This window comes from Colius striatus, chromosome 14 (genome assembly GCF_028858725.1).
Source record: "Colius striatus isolate bColStr4 chromosome 14, bColStr4.1.hap1, whole genome shotgun sequence".
Lineage (NCBI taxonomy): Eukaryota > Metazoa > Chordata > Aves > Coliiformes > Coliidae > Colius > Colius striatus.
Genome location: NC_084772.1, coordinates 20,340,294 through 20,354,103, shown reverse-complemented (window position 1 = coordinate 20,354,103; position 13,810 = coordinate 20,340,294). Strand labels below are relative to the sequence as shown.

At 61.1% G+C, this 13,810-nt stretch overlaps 1 protein-coding gene across 3 annotated transcripts in view; it reads left to right on the top strand.

Moving 5' to 3' along the window:
* The first annotated feature begins 4,953 nt into the window (after nucleotides 1-4,953).
* The window catches only part of GSE1 (Gse1 coiled-coil protein), a 100,464-nt gene continuing 91,607 nt past the window's right edge, over nucleotides 4,954-13,810 (top strand). The window contains exons 1-2 of one of the 3 annotated variants that reach the window (XM_062007177.1): nucleotides 4,954-5,002; nucleotides 6,183-7,868. In XM_062007177.1, the coding sequence (XP_061863161.1) occupies nucleotides 6,309-7,868 (1,560 nt within the window). In that variant the 5' untranslated portion in view covers nucleotides 4,954-5,002; nucleotides 6,183-6,308. Of the gene's footprint in view, nucleotides 5,003-5,936; nucleotides 7,869-13,810 lie in introns of those variants that run through there. The other 2 variants (XM_062007176.1, XM_062007178.1) reach the window with 2 other exon arrangements.

The window sequence follows — 13,810 nt, the reverse complement described above, 5'->3', positions numbered from 1 at the left end:
AGGATCACAGGCCCTGCTGGGTTTGTCTGCAGAGCTTCATCCTTGGGGACATCTGATACACTTGGCTCTCCTGAGCTTTAGATAGGGGAGCAGGGCCCGTGGGTGTTCACACCCTGACGAGCCATCACAGGGTGCCAGCGGGGTTGGGGTGATGCTGGGGTAACAGTGGGATGCCATCGAGGTGCTGGGATCCCGCGGTGCCTCCTGCTGGGTGCTGTGCTGACAGCTCAGCTCCTGCCAGCACATCTGCATCCTGCTCCTGGGAAGCACTGGGGAAGAGCAGGGTCCTTGCTGCCGGGCTTGTGGGCTGTGGTGAAGCCACAGAGCTCTCCAGCTCCCTTGTAATTCCTTTCCCAGCTGCGTTGCCTCACGGCCATGACCAGGCTGTAACCGGAGCGGGGCAGCGTTTTGCTGATGGAATGTTTTCCACTGGGAAACACCAATTTCTGTGGGAACATCTCCAGTTTGACCCAATTTTTCTTCCTTTTTTTTTTTGTGTGTGTTTTCAGAGGGGAAGGCACTTAAAGCCCAGGCCTTTGGAAGAGGAGGTTTGCCTTCCTCCTGATGAGCACAAAAGGGTGGGCTGTGGGGCACGCGGGGTGTGTGGTGACGAGGGAGGGAACTCCTGAGGTGAGCTTCAAGAGTAAGAAGCTAGAATACTTTTTGAAGAGTCAAAATGGAGTAAACTGTGGCATCAAACTCAGGAGAACTTTCAATGGGCATTTTGGAGAAAGATTCAGCCTTGGGTGATCTCTCCCTCTGTGTTTGTAGAGCTTGTTTTGCCTTTTGCCATGCTGGGCATCCCAAGCACTGCCACATCCACTCGGGTTGGACATCCTGGGTACCAGGATGGCAGCAGAGAGAAAGAGGTTTTGACTGGGCAGGAGCCTTAACTTCTGTCTGCTGCCTGGAGGAATGAGGCCACCTGAGTCCTTTGGGCTCTTTTGGAGCTCCACCACGCAGCCCCCAGCCCCGGCTCCCCACGGCTGCCTGGCGGGGCAGATGGCATCTTCAACTGGTGAATAATGGGCTGGGAATAGAAAGCTGAAACCAGAGACTGCATCTTCCCCTTGCATCTTCAGCGTCATGTGAGAGGCTCCTTCCCTCCCATCCCACTCAGCAGCGGCCAGGGCTTGCCTAGAAATAGCTGCTGGCACTCACGGGGCAGGACCTCGACCTGCCCTGCCGCGTGCCGAGGAGCCCATGCCACGGGCTCAGTGGCCAAGTGGAAGCAGAGAAGGCTCAGAAAACACTTTTGAGCTTGAAAAACACTCTGTGCTGGGATACCAAGCCAGGCTGGGTTTGTGCCCTGCGCCACTGGAGCCCGGGGAGGACACAGGGTGCAGCATCCCTGCTCCACACAAGCCCCTGAGGGCACTGTGGGGGCCTCGCTGCCGCTGAGTTTTTACTGCTGTACAAACTGTTACTATTTGCACTGACAAACCTTTTCTTCCTTCCCTCCCCCGCCCCTTCTCTCCTCTCCACCCTTTTTTAATAGCAGCCTCTAACAGCCACACTCATTCTTCTTTGTTGACACGGCCCTTTGGCATCAGCACTTGGCATTTGCAGAGCGGCTCGTTCTGGAAAGGGAGGAAAAAAAACCCACCCAACAAAAAAAAAACCCTAAAAACAACAACCCCTCTTTAAAAAAAAACAGAAAGCAACCAGTCCCTTGTGCCTGGCAGGGGCTGGGGCTCCCTCCTGCCTCCCAGGGCTCGGTGCCACCCGCTGAATCTGTGGTGAGGTGCGAGGCCACTGCAGGATGCCCACACACGGATCCGGAGCAAGGGCTGAGGGTGCTGGGGTCTTGCTTCACTCCTCTGTGGGTTCATGCACTCTCATGTGTGTGTGTGCAAGCTGCTGGGCAGCTCCAGGCTGGCCCCTGGGCTCCTGCTCCCACCAAGGCACCGGTGACCCCCAACACATCCCCGCTGTGGTTTTGTTCTCAGGCTGTCACAGGAGCGGCAATTTCTTTGCCTCAGCATCCCTGACAGCGTGTCCCCAGGGGGCTGCAGTGGCTGTCCTGGCCCCCTCCTCTCCCCAGAATCACCTTTCTCCATGCTACCTTGTGGGGAGCATCCTTCCCTCCCAGGCATGGACCACTCGACAGCCCCTCACTCACCCCACAGCTCCCCATCACCTTCTGGGGTTGTCATTCCACGCAGAGGGAGATGCTCCTGCTCACAGCAGCCTCGATCCTGGCTGAGAGCATCCCTGGCTCACCTGCACGGCCAGGCAAAGGGCAGAGGAAGTAGTTGACAAGCAGGAGAGAACCTGGCTGAGCTGTTCCAGGAGAAAACAAAAAAAAATCATTTAGGAAAGTCTAAAAATACAAAGGAAGGTTGAAGCAGGAGGGAGAGGCTGGATCCTGCCTAGTGCCATGAACCAGCCCCATCTTTGCTGTCTGAACCAGCAGCAGCAGCTGAGTGCAGACATCAGTCTTTGCAAAGAGAAAAGGTTGCAGAGATAAATACAGCTGTTGAGTGCAGAGTTCAAGGTCGCTGAACCCCAGGCCAGTGGCCCAGCACTGCGTGGTGGCCACGCTGCCAGCTTTGCCCTGGGCAGGTGACCCCGTGGTGCTCAGGCTGGTTGCCCACTTTCCCCAGGTGGTGTGGGCGAGGGGGTGGTGGCACATGCCTGCGACCCTCCCGTTCAAAGGTGGGTGATGGTGGGGCTGGGCTGCTCCTCTCTGGCAGGATGCTGGGAGCTCCCGAGCAGAGGTGGGAGCCTGGTCCGGCGCCGTGGCGAGGCAGCGGCTGTTCTGCCTCCCCGCCTGGGAATTGCCTCCTTGGAGCAATGTTCCCTTTGCAACCAGCAGACCCCGCGGAGGATTATCCGGAGGGGGTGGCTGGGGGAACAGTCACGCTGTCTCAGAGGCACTGTGTTGTTTGAAATGCTCTTGAAGGCACTTGATGACTCACAGCAACAGCTGGAAGGAATAAGCAGTTGGTAATTTCCATATTAACCTCGTGCTCCTGGGGCTGGGGGGGATCTGCAGCACGTGCCCACTCCTGAGGGTGCAGCGGCACCGCGCCGCCGGCACGCGGAGCGGGGCTGTGCTACCCGGGGAGCACGGGCATGGAGGCACAAGTGAGGGTGAGGAAAGGGCTGGCTGGCTGCTGGGGGATCCCTCCTGAGCCCCCACCTGGCACGGCGAGGCCGCTCAGGGCTGTTCGTACAGCACCTTGTACAACCGGCACCGAGTCCTGGCGCAACGGGCTCACGCGGCAGCGGCCCGGCCTCTGCCTGGCCCTGGGGGGCTGCCTTGGTGCGTGGGGACCATTCTGCATGGATGGGTGCAGTGAGGGCGTTTGCTTCCCACACCTGGACCCCTGCCATCCAGCTCAAGAGCCATCCCACACCGCACCCCGCTCCATCTGCCTCGCACCCCACTCTGCACCGCACCCCGCTCCATCTGCACCGCACCCCGCAGTCCCCGCAGCTCTGGGCTGGGAGGAACAGCCCCAGCTGCCACCAGCCCCAGCCCTGGGGTTGCTCTCAGCCTGCAGCTCTGGCGGGAGGGCTGTGTGCCGGCGGGAGCCGCCGTGGAAAATGCTGCGCTCCATCCCCGCGCCCCAGGGGACCCGTTTGCCGCCAGGGCATATGTTTTCAGTTCCTGCCGAGGCCGACTTGAGAAATTTTCTCTCCCTCCCAGCTCCTCTGTTGCAAACAGCGACCGCAGGGCCGGGGCGGCACAGGGTGATAAATGAGCTGCTCTGTCCGTGCGCAGCCAAGGCCCGGGAAGCTGCTCCGAGCCAGGCTGAGTCCCGGCGGGACGCGGGGGGAGCAGAGGGCTCGCGGCGCCGCCGGAGCACGGCGCGGAGGGTTGGTGTTTTGGGGCAGGGTGGGAAGGGGGGTGGAGGATTAGGGGGAGGGGGGGGGTGTCTGGCCCTGCTGAACTTGAATGCAGCGCGTTGTTTTCTCGCCCATCTGCGGAGCAGGCGGGAGAGCATCTGTCTGAGAGCATCTGAGCCGGTGGCCACGTTTCCCCGAGGGCTCTGGGGCAGCCTGAGACCTTGCTGGCTGGGGAAAACCTGGGTGCAGGGACGTGACAAAGCGTTCCCTGGTCTGGGAAAAGGGGTGACACTGAGAGACCACGTGCACCTTTGAGCATCTGAGTCACGTCCAGCCCGCCGCCCTCGGTGCATTGAGCAGCCGCCACATCAGGCCTATAAATAAATAAAACACAACGAGGCCCTGATAGCTTCTGGAAACCCCTGAAAATAAAGCCCCATAGAGCCAGTTCTCCCAAGGTATCGTGTTCCCCGCTTTGTGTGTCGCCTCCCACTCCCCTTTCCCTGCTTTATTGCTGGAGCCATCTGCGTGGAAACTGGATCTGGGTCCCCAAAGAGCCCTCTGCCCCCTGCCCGCGCTCCAGCTGATGTCACACAATCTGTTTGATCTCAGGGGCAGTTGCTGGGGAGCACCAGACGCCGTCACCCCGCTGCTCGGGGTGGGAGAGGACACCGAGGGCCGCTCGGCCCCAGGGGGGACAAGGTCAGGGTGTCCCCATGGCCAGGGTGAGGAGGAGCAGGGATGATGTGGTTTCTCCATGCCAGCTGGGTGTGCCACAAACAACAAGGCCCTGATGTCCCTCTGTGCCCACATCCCCCTGGCATCACCCACCCTGCCTCTTTGGGTTTGATCCCGCAGCAGGACAGGCTCAGGGCTTTGCAAGGGCAGCACAGGGGACGTTGCAGTGACTTGCCACGAACTCAAACTCAACACTTCTGCCGGCAGCAGGCTTCCTCCTAAAATGACTGCTTGAAAAAAACCCACCCCAAAATACCCTTACGGCTGCTAATCTATTGCTTTTGGAAGCGGGGAGGGGGAGGGGGGGAACCGAGCGGAGCCCAGCCGCTGTGTCTGCTGACGAGCCGCTCGGGCCGTTAACAAGTCAGGTTTAATTGTGGCTGGACCTCGGTACACTTCGCACTTCCGCGGTGCCGATTGTCCAAGGACAGCAAAATGCTTGGCAAGCAGTAAATGTTCCCGCAGGCAGGTAAGGAGAGAGCGGGATTATTGCGTGCGTGGCTGCACCGCGGCCAGCGCCGCCTGCCACCGCATCAGCGGTTCAGCAAGCGAGGCCGCGCAAAGCCGTGCAGCGCTTCAGGAGCGAGCGGGAAATAGAGTCTGGTATTGGAGTGGAACAGCGGCAGGACTTTGGCAAATGTGAAATAAATTACCGGGGAGGGGGAGGTGGGGGCTGATGGGTGGCGGGGACACCGAGGGAACGGCTGGGAAAGGGCAGGGAAGCGGCTGGGGCTTTGGGCAAAGCTGCGTGGGATCCGTCCAGCCGGCGTGAGCGCGGACACGGTGCCTTTCCACGCTGCTTTTTTTTTGGGGGGGGGGGGGTGGGAGGGGGCGGCGGGAACAACGCGTGCGGGATGTGAGAGGTGAATCCCGCGCGGGGCCGCTTGTGAAGCCCCTCGGTGCGGGGGGGTGTGAGTGTATGAATTCCCCTCCTCCGTGGGCGTCCGTCCGCCGCTCGGGGCGGGGGGGCAGCGGCTCGTTCCTCCCCCCGGCTCCCCCCTCGCGGGCCGGTGGCGCCGGGGGGGCCGGGGAGGAGCCGGGCCGGGGGCGCCGGGGCCGGGAGCAGCCGCCCTTCCTCCGCGCCGCCAGGACCCAAACTTCCGCACCGAACTTTTATTCCGCTTTTTTTTTTTCCCCTCTCCATTTTTTTGTTGTTTGTTGTGTTTTTGGTTTGTTTGGTTTTTTTTTTCCTTTTGCCGTCCGAGGATATTTTGCGCTGGTGTTTGGGTCGGTTGGGTTTTTAGTTGCTTTCTTTTTTTCTTTCCCCTTTTTTTTTCCCCCTCGCCTGCTCCGCGGCGGGAGGAGGGCGGGCGGTAGCTGCGGGGGGGTTGGGGGAGCGCTCTGCAAACCCGCCCCCCGAGCCTGCGTGTCCGGCGGAGCCGCGGGATGAGCCGGGGGCGGCGATGAGCGCGGCGGGGCCGGGGCCGGCGGCGGCGGCGGCGGGGCCGCTCTCCCGCAAGCAGCGGCTGATGGCCGCGCTGGCGACCGGCGAAACGGCGGTGGCGGCCGGTCCCGGGGCTCCGCAACCCGCGGCGCCTCCGCTTTGCTGCTTCATCTGCGGCGGAGGCATCAGCCGCGGCAAAGAGCTAAAGCTTCAAGTTCGACCCCCCCGCGACCACCGACCCTTCTTCCCCTTCCTTCAGCACCAGGAGCCGGCGCCCGGTGCCCGAGCCGTTTCGGCGGAGGGCTGCGCCTTGGTCTGCGCCGTTTGCCGCTGTTTCCTGGGCGAGCAGTGGGACTCCTTCGAGCGCAGCCGCACGCCGGTAGAGAAGCGCATGTACTGGCTCAAACGGCCCCATCAGTGCGAGGCGGCGGCGGCGGCGGCGGGGGGAGCGACCGGGCTGCGGCGGGGGGCCACGGGCTGGGACCCCGCCGCGCCGCCGCGCCGCCCCGCCGGCCGGGAGGAGGAGGAGGAGGAGGAGGAAGAGGAGGAGGAGGAGGAGGAAGGGCCGGCGGCCGGCTCCGAGCTCTCCGAGCTTTCCGACGCCGAAGCCCTGTCGGAGCCCGAAGGGGCGGCCGGCGCGGCGCGGGCACCCGCGGTGCTGGCGACGGGGGAGCGGGGGCCGGGCTGCTGCTCCTCGGACAGCGAGATCAACATCACCAGCGAGGAAGAGGAGGAGGAGGAGGCCGGCAGCCAGCGGCCCGCCTGGGCGTCGGGCATCGCCTGCTACATCTGCGGCAGCCCCTTGTCGCCCAGCGCCCAGCACCGCGTCCACGTCCAGAAGCAGGAGAAGTCCTCTCCGGCGCCCTTCTTCCCCTTCCTCTGGCTGCACAGCCCCCCGCCGGGTGCGCAGCCCCTCTCTCCCGCCGGCAGCACCCTGGTGTGTCCCTGCTGCTTCGCCTCCCTCATGCAGCAGTGGCAAAGCTTCGAGCTGGCCAACGTGCCCGTGCTGCAGCGGCTCTACGTGGTGCCCCTCAACGCCGGCGCCATGCCCGCCAAGGGCCGGCGAGGGCTGAAGGAGGACGGGGCGGGCGTCCCGCCGCTGCCCGAGGCTTGCTACCTCTGCGGGGAGGAGTGTGGCAAGGAGGCGAGGCCGGTGGCGGCCAAGATCACCAACGGCAACGCCAAGAGCACCATGCACTTCCCCTTCCTCAGCCTCCTGCCCTGCCCGCCCGGCGCCAAGGGGCTCAACAAGCACTGGGAGGTCAGCAGCTGCCGCAAGTGCTTCGGGGTCTTGCAGGACCTGTGGGCCATGTACAGGGCCTGTCACAACGAGGAGCTCATCACCTCGGTGCAGAGCTTCTTGGGGAGGTACCACCAGGTCTTCTCTGCCGGAGAGCCCGGAGGCCTGGCCGGCCACCTCGCCATCAAACCCGGTCCCACCTCCGTCTGCTACATCTGCGGGGCCGAGCTGGGAGCCGGCAGAGAGTTCCAGCTCAACGTCAACCCGCCGGGACGATTTGGGGAGAAGGAGCCCTTTTTTCCCTTCCTGACGGTCTATCCGCCCGCCCCAAGGGCCAGACCGGCCGACTCCACCGGGCTGGTGGCCACCTGCGTCCTCTGCTACCACGACCTGCTGGGCCAGTGGCTGCAGCACGAGGGCAGGAACTCCCACCACCCCAGCAGCGCCTGGTCCCGCCAGTACAAAGTGGAGACCTTCGTCTGCTTCTTCTGCCGGCAGGAGAAGAAGCGATGCCTTGGATTAAAAGCGGTTCAAGTGGCCAGGCTCCCCGTCTTCCTCTACACCCTGCGCGTGGCCAACAGCTTGCTGGTGGATGACGGCAAGCAGCTGACCATCGGCGCCTGTGCCGAGTGCGGGGCCGTGGTCCTGGCCGGCAAGAGCGTGGCCCCGCCGGAGCTGCTGGCAGCGGCACCCCCGGCTCTCCTCCCAAAGGTAAGGCGCTTGGCCCGGACCCCGTCCTTCCCCTCCCAGCCTTTCCCAGCTCTGGCATCGAGGAGGAGGAGCGGTGACACAGATGGATGCTCTCCTCTCGGGTGCCGGCCCTGCGGGGCAGACACTAACGGATGGGGTGCCTTTCGCAGTGAACTTTTGGAGCTGTCGAGCTGCGAAGGAGCAGATAAAAATCCTTCCAAGAGGTGGGGAGAGCCAAGAGCTGTGGTGTTGCAGAAGCGCGTGGCTGTGTTCCTGGCGCCTGCAGCCCCGCCGGGGCCACGGAGGGAATCCTCATCCCACACTGCTCATCCGCAGGGGTGGTCACAGAGGGGGGGCTGGGAGGGGGTTGGACAGAAGCTGGAGGGAGCGTGTGGAAACTTCCCGGGTTGTCACCGCCTTTATAAACCTCTGTAATCAAAGGGTTTCCCCTTGGAGAAACCTCCTGAGCTGGGGGGCTGCTGTGTGGGCTCAGGGCTGGCTGCCCCTCTGCTTCTGGTTGTCCTGCAGCGAGAGACCCCCCAAGTAGCATCCCCCTGTGCTTCCAGCCCCCTGCACCCCTGGAGCCGTGGTGATGGAGCCGTGCAGCCCTGAGGGGTGCCATGGGGAGCATCACTGGCTGCTGCCCAGTTTCCAGGTTGCTCCTTTCTGCACCTCTCACAGGGGTCACACAGTGCGTTTTGGGGGCAGCACCTAGACAGCAGCAGGGCAGAGCAGAAGTTTACCAGTCACAAACTTGCCTTTCTCATGGGGGTGGGGGAGGGAAGTTGCTTCTACCCCCAGATTTCCAGCTTGCAGGAGCGTGCTGCAAAGCTGCTGCTCTGTGTCTGCAAACCAGGCCTCAGGGTGGGCTCCAGCGTGCCAACATCCTAAATCCTTGAGGTCATTTTCAAAGCCTTTTGGCTCCATTGGTAGCCAGAACCCTGCAGCTCTCTGAAGTGTTGGCATTTTCTTCAGAGCTGTAAACCAGCCCTTCCAGAACAGGGCTCTTTTTCTCTCCTTTTCCCTCTGGTCACTGTCCCCTGGCTGGTTACAAACAGGATTTTCCATTCAGCTGTGCTGGCTGCTGAGTTGGGCTGATGCTGCTTGGAAAGGCACCTTGGAAAGGCAGGAGCAGTGTGTGTGCAGGGTGCCAGGGTGGCACAGGAGGCTGGGTCAGCACTGGAGATGGGAATGCTCTGGAAGCCGTTGCTTTTGGGTGCTTTTCCCCAGGCTCCATCAGCCTGAGCCCAACAGCCCAATGTCACTGCAGGTTGGTTGTGGATGCAGGTGATTTATCTTTGGGCTCGCTCGGAGGGGACTCTGCTGGCAGATCTGGTCACCACTTGCTGTCTGTGGAGGGGTCTGAGGTTGTGGAGGCTTCCTGGGTGTTGGAGCTGGTGAGGGGCTGTGATGCCCACCTACTGATGGCCTCAAGTGAGTGATCCCCTGGGGGGTGATGCTCCAGCAGAGCCCAGGTGGGTGCAGCTGGTGTTTCATCCTTCTGTCCCATTCATGTCCCCAGGCCGTGCCAAGGGGGCATTATGGACAGCAGTTCTGTCCCAGCCTGGATGCTGGTGTTGGGTGCTCAGGGGTGCTTCCTTGGTGACTCCCCCAGAACCCAGCACTCCTCAGGCACACCAGTCCCCATCCCTGCTGGCCCCAGCCCCGAACTCCCACTTGGGCTCCTGCCTGCAGTCCCGTCTTCAACCCCAGCAGCTCTGAATGGCTTTTGTGTGGGGCTTTGAAAAGCAGAGGGGGAGGAGGAGGACATACAGAGTGTCCTGGGGAAGGGATGCTATTCAGTTCCTCCCTCTTGTTCCCGGGTTTGCTAATGAGCAAATTAAGGGGCTGCTACACAGGCAGGGTGGCAGGAGCAAGGCAGAGCTGCCTGTTTCTTGCTGCCATGTCCTGGTGGTGACTCTCTGTCTGCCCAGAAGGTCCTGTCGCCTTTTCCCTCCCTGTCTCCACGTGCTTTCCATCAGGCTGAGGCCTCACAGATGTCAAGGTTATTTAAAACACAGCTTAATGCTTGGGCAGGGTGCTTGGCTAGTTTGAGTGTACCCTCCTTCAGCCACGCTTGCTGCTTCAGGTCACCCCGGGTGAGCCTTTCGCCCTTGTGTGACACTCAGGTCCCCGTGCAGGTGGGACCAGGCAGGGGGGAATGAGCTTGAGGGGTTAAAACCATCTCCCTGTTCCTCTTTACAGCTCTGCAACTTCTTGTTTGAATGCACGTGCTTTTTCACATGCCCAGGATCACCACTCCTCTGCACATAGAGCTGAGGGTTTGCAGCTCTCCTGCCTGCAGTTGGTTGACCCAGGTGATGAAAGTTTGAGGCACCAGATAACTACAAAAATGCCACCAGACACTCCATAATGCCCCTCCCTCAGCAGGGCAGTGAGAGCAGGGTGGAGCTCAGGTGTTTTCTGTCTAACAGCCTGGAGGTGCTAATGAGGGAGCTTCACACCTGAGGCTCATCAGGAGGGGGAAGGCTCCAGGATTTTAGGTGGGGGTGGTGAGCTTGCTGCCCATTTGGTACTGGGGAGCAGCAGGGTAGAGGATGCTCTGTGGAGGTTCCCGTGGTCCTGCCTGCTGTAGGAGGGTCTCCTGGAGGTAAGCTCTGCCTGGCAGAGGGGCTGCTGTAGTTATTGGCATCTGAGGGTGGCTTTGGGTTCTCCCACTGAGAACAAATGGCAATGCTGAGCTGTGGGAAGGGTCCCCAGCGTGAGTGTCCTTTGGTTTGTCCTTGGTTCCCTCCAAGGTGTGCTTTGTGACAGTGCATCCTCTTCTCAGCTGTGCCTCTTTCTCTGCTTGCTCCCATCCTTTCTCTCTGCCAGCCATGAGAAAAGCTTCCCTTGCCCTTCTGACTCTTCTCATCCTTCCCTACTGCCCTTACATACCTGTAACAGCGAGCCCCGTGCTTTGTTGTCTCTCCCTCCCCCTCCCCACGTGCAGCTTTCTGCACACTCAGTCAGGTTTCTGGAAGGCTCTCAACTCCCACCATAACTTGAGCTGAGCTGTTGGAGTTTCCTTGGGGCGTGTAGAATTGGCAGCTGGTGCCATGGAGCTCCTGGGGAGCACCCAGAGCCTGCTGCTGTGTCTCTGGCTGGTTTCTGAGCTCACAGCTGGTGCTGGGCATTTTCTTTTGGTTTTTTTTTTGGTTTTGGAAGAGGTTTTGGGCAAACATCAAAGAGTCCTTATGTGCTCAGCTCAGTCCTTGTCCTGCTGCTGCTGCTGCTGAAACTCCTGGATGCCATGAAAGCAAACCCAGGAGATGGAGAGTGCTGCCTGACCCTCCTCTGGCACTGCATCAGGCCAAATTGCCAGAGAGGGTTTGGATATTTGGGTGTTTTGCAGTGTGAGAAGTGAGAGGAACCTGTGCAGGAAGGGCCCCAGGTTGTGGCCAGACAGGCAGGACCTCTGCCTTGTTTGTGTCTCTCATTCATTTTGAAGCAAAGCAAAAAGCTGGCACTGGGCAGTGTGTAGGGTGGTTGAGCTTTCTGTGCCAAGCTGACGGCTGCTCCGTGTGTCCCCAGCCCAGGCTCCATGGGTGGGCTCCAGAGGGGTGGCAAGGGCTGCCTCAGGCTTCTGCTGGTCCCTCAGATGCCAGGGAGGAGCAGAGCAGCTCTCCCTCCTCTCGTTTTGCCTTCCAGCTCAGGTTGGCTTTGGTGCTTCAGTCTGTGCTTGTGCTGGTTTTCACCATTTGGGCAGATACAGAGCAAAACCAGGACAAGGTATTTTTAGCCAAGTGTATTGGGATAAACCTGGTTTGTTTGCAGCGTGTGTGTCTAAAGATGATTTTAGGGAGGCTCACAGTGTGCTTTCAGCACAGCAGCTTCCCCCACAGCACTGGGGAAGCTGGCTGGCACCACCCAGGCCTGGCATTTTGGGATGAGCTCTCCATCCCTGCACGGAGGTGGCAATATAATGATGGTATGACTTCATGGCTCAGGGCACAGCCTCCCCTGGGATCGTGTTCCCAGATGGCAAACAAAGAAACATCACCAGCAAAAGGTGCTGCTTGCTTTTTCCTGCCCATGAGGTCAGGGTGGGTTTGGGATGTACCCAGACAGTGGGACTGGAAACCCAGCCATGCTCTGTCCCTCCTCCTCCTTCTCACACACCACTTGGGCTGTTTCAGAATCACCCCATGGTGTGGCTCATCCCTCCTGAGTCTCCAGCTTGGTGGGAGGGGAGCTGTGTGTCCTTCAACCACAGCAAAGGGGCTTTTTGCTCTGGCTGGGCTGACCTTGCTGTACCAGCTGTCCAAAATAGCAGTGCTCCTGCCCTGCTGCCAGCCACCGTGTCCTGCAGCCCTCGTGCTGACTCCACAGCTCACCAGCTGCCTCCCATATATTTCTGCTTTACTGCTTCTCCTGCCCTGCCCCTTCTGCCTTTCCCAAAGCAGCAGCTCGAGCGCTGCCTCTCTTCTGCAGGCACCTGCCCAAAACTCTGCCCTGAAATGCGTGCTGCCCAGGAAACCCTGACTGCATCCCCCCAAAATATCCCTCGCAGCACTCCCCCCTCCACCCCTGGGGAGAGGAACTGGCTCCCTTCTGCTCCCCTGCAGGGAAAATGCTTTCGCAACCACTAGAGCATCTTGCAGCAGCCTCTCTGTGTCCGTGGCCAAGTGGGGCGATGGGCTGGAGGGACAGACGGCTCTGGCTGCCTGGGACAGACAGATGTTGTGTCCAGAGCCTTGGCCTTTGGCGGCTGTCGGGCAGCCCGGGATACTCCGTGGCTGCTTTCCAGCGAGGAGGAAGCTCCCTGCAGAGCAGTGTGGGTGCCTGCTTTTGTGTCTGCCTGGGTAATGGCAGGAGTTGGCTTTTCACTCTCCTGTGCCCACCAAATGTGCCTGTGCCAACACTCCTGCCGCCCTTGGCGACTGAACCGAGGCCAAGGAGATGTTTCCATCTCCTGAGCAGGGTTTGGGGACCTCCTGGGCACAGCTGGTTTCCCTGAGCCTGTTTGCACCAGGCTGGGTGCAGTGGGTACCTGATGCACCCTGGACCTGTTCCCATGCTGGCTTTTGGCTTTGGAGGATGGGGAAGGTGGGCTGTGTTTGCTCCCTGCAGGCACCTTTGGCACAGGCTGCTCCCCAGCTCCCCCAGCAAGGGCTGTTAGGCAGGGAGCAGCAGCTGGTGCCCTTCCTGCAGCGAAAGACCTTTGGTGCATGCTGGTGCTCGAAGGGCTGGCATGGCAATGTCCCTCCTGTGTGCCAGGCCGGTGCCAGCGCTGGCAGGTCGCGCTTTACTGCCAGCTGAGCAGCTGCTGGTGGCCTCTCCTCGCTCCCTGGCGCACGCCAGCCCTGTGCTGGATAAACACCCTGGTGCAGCTGGCCTGGCCCCTGCATGACTTGTTTTCCCCTCCTTGCATCTTCAGTAGCAGAGTGGCGAGGAAGGGGCCGGCTCCAGGAGGAGAGGGGTGGCTTTGGAGGGAGTTCTGGCTGGACTGGCAGGAGCAGGGCATGCCCTGGGTGCACCTTGCAGCGTGCTGGGAGCGGGATGCTGCATCTCCCTCTGGTTTCCTTTATGTTCCTCCCCCTTTCCATGTGAGTGCAAGTGCTGCCGGGCTTTAGTAGCTCTGGGGAGGCTGAAGTCATCTGTTTACCGTGGAGCTGGCGTGCTCAGAGCAGCAGCTGCCTCAGCTTTTCCATCTCAGACCTGCCGGCCCGTGGTGAGCGTGCCGTGACCCACGGGGCAGGGCCAGCACCTGAGTCCCCTCCATGGCACACCCATGGCACCTTCACTGGTGACACCAAGCTGGTGGGAGCATAGATCTGCTGGAGGGCAGGAAGGCTCTGCACAGGGCCCTGGGCAGGATGGAGCCATGAGATGAGGGCAATGGGATGAGGCTGAACAAGGGCAAGGGTTGGTTCCTGCCACTGGGCCACCCCAAGCCCAGGCAGCTCCAGGCTGGGGCAGAAGGGCTGGAAAGTGCCCAGAGGGAAGGGGCACAAGTGTGC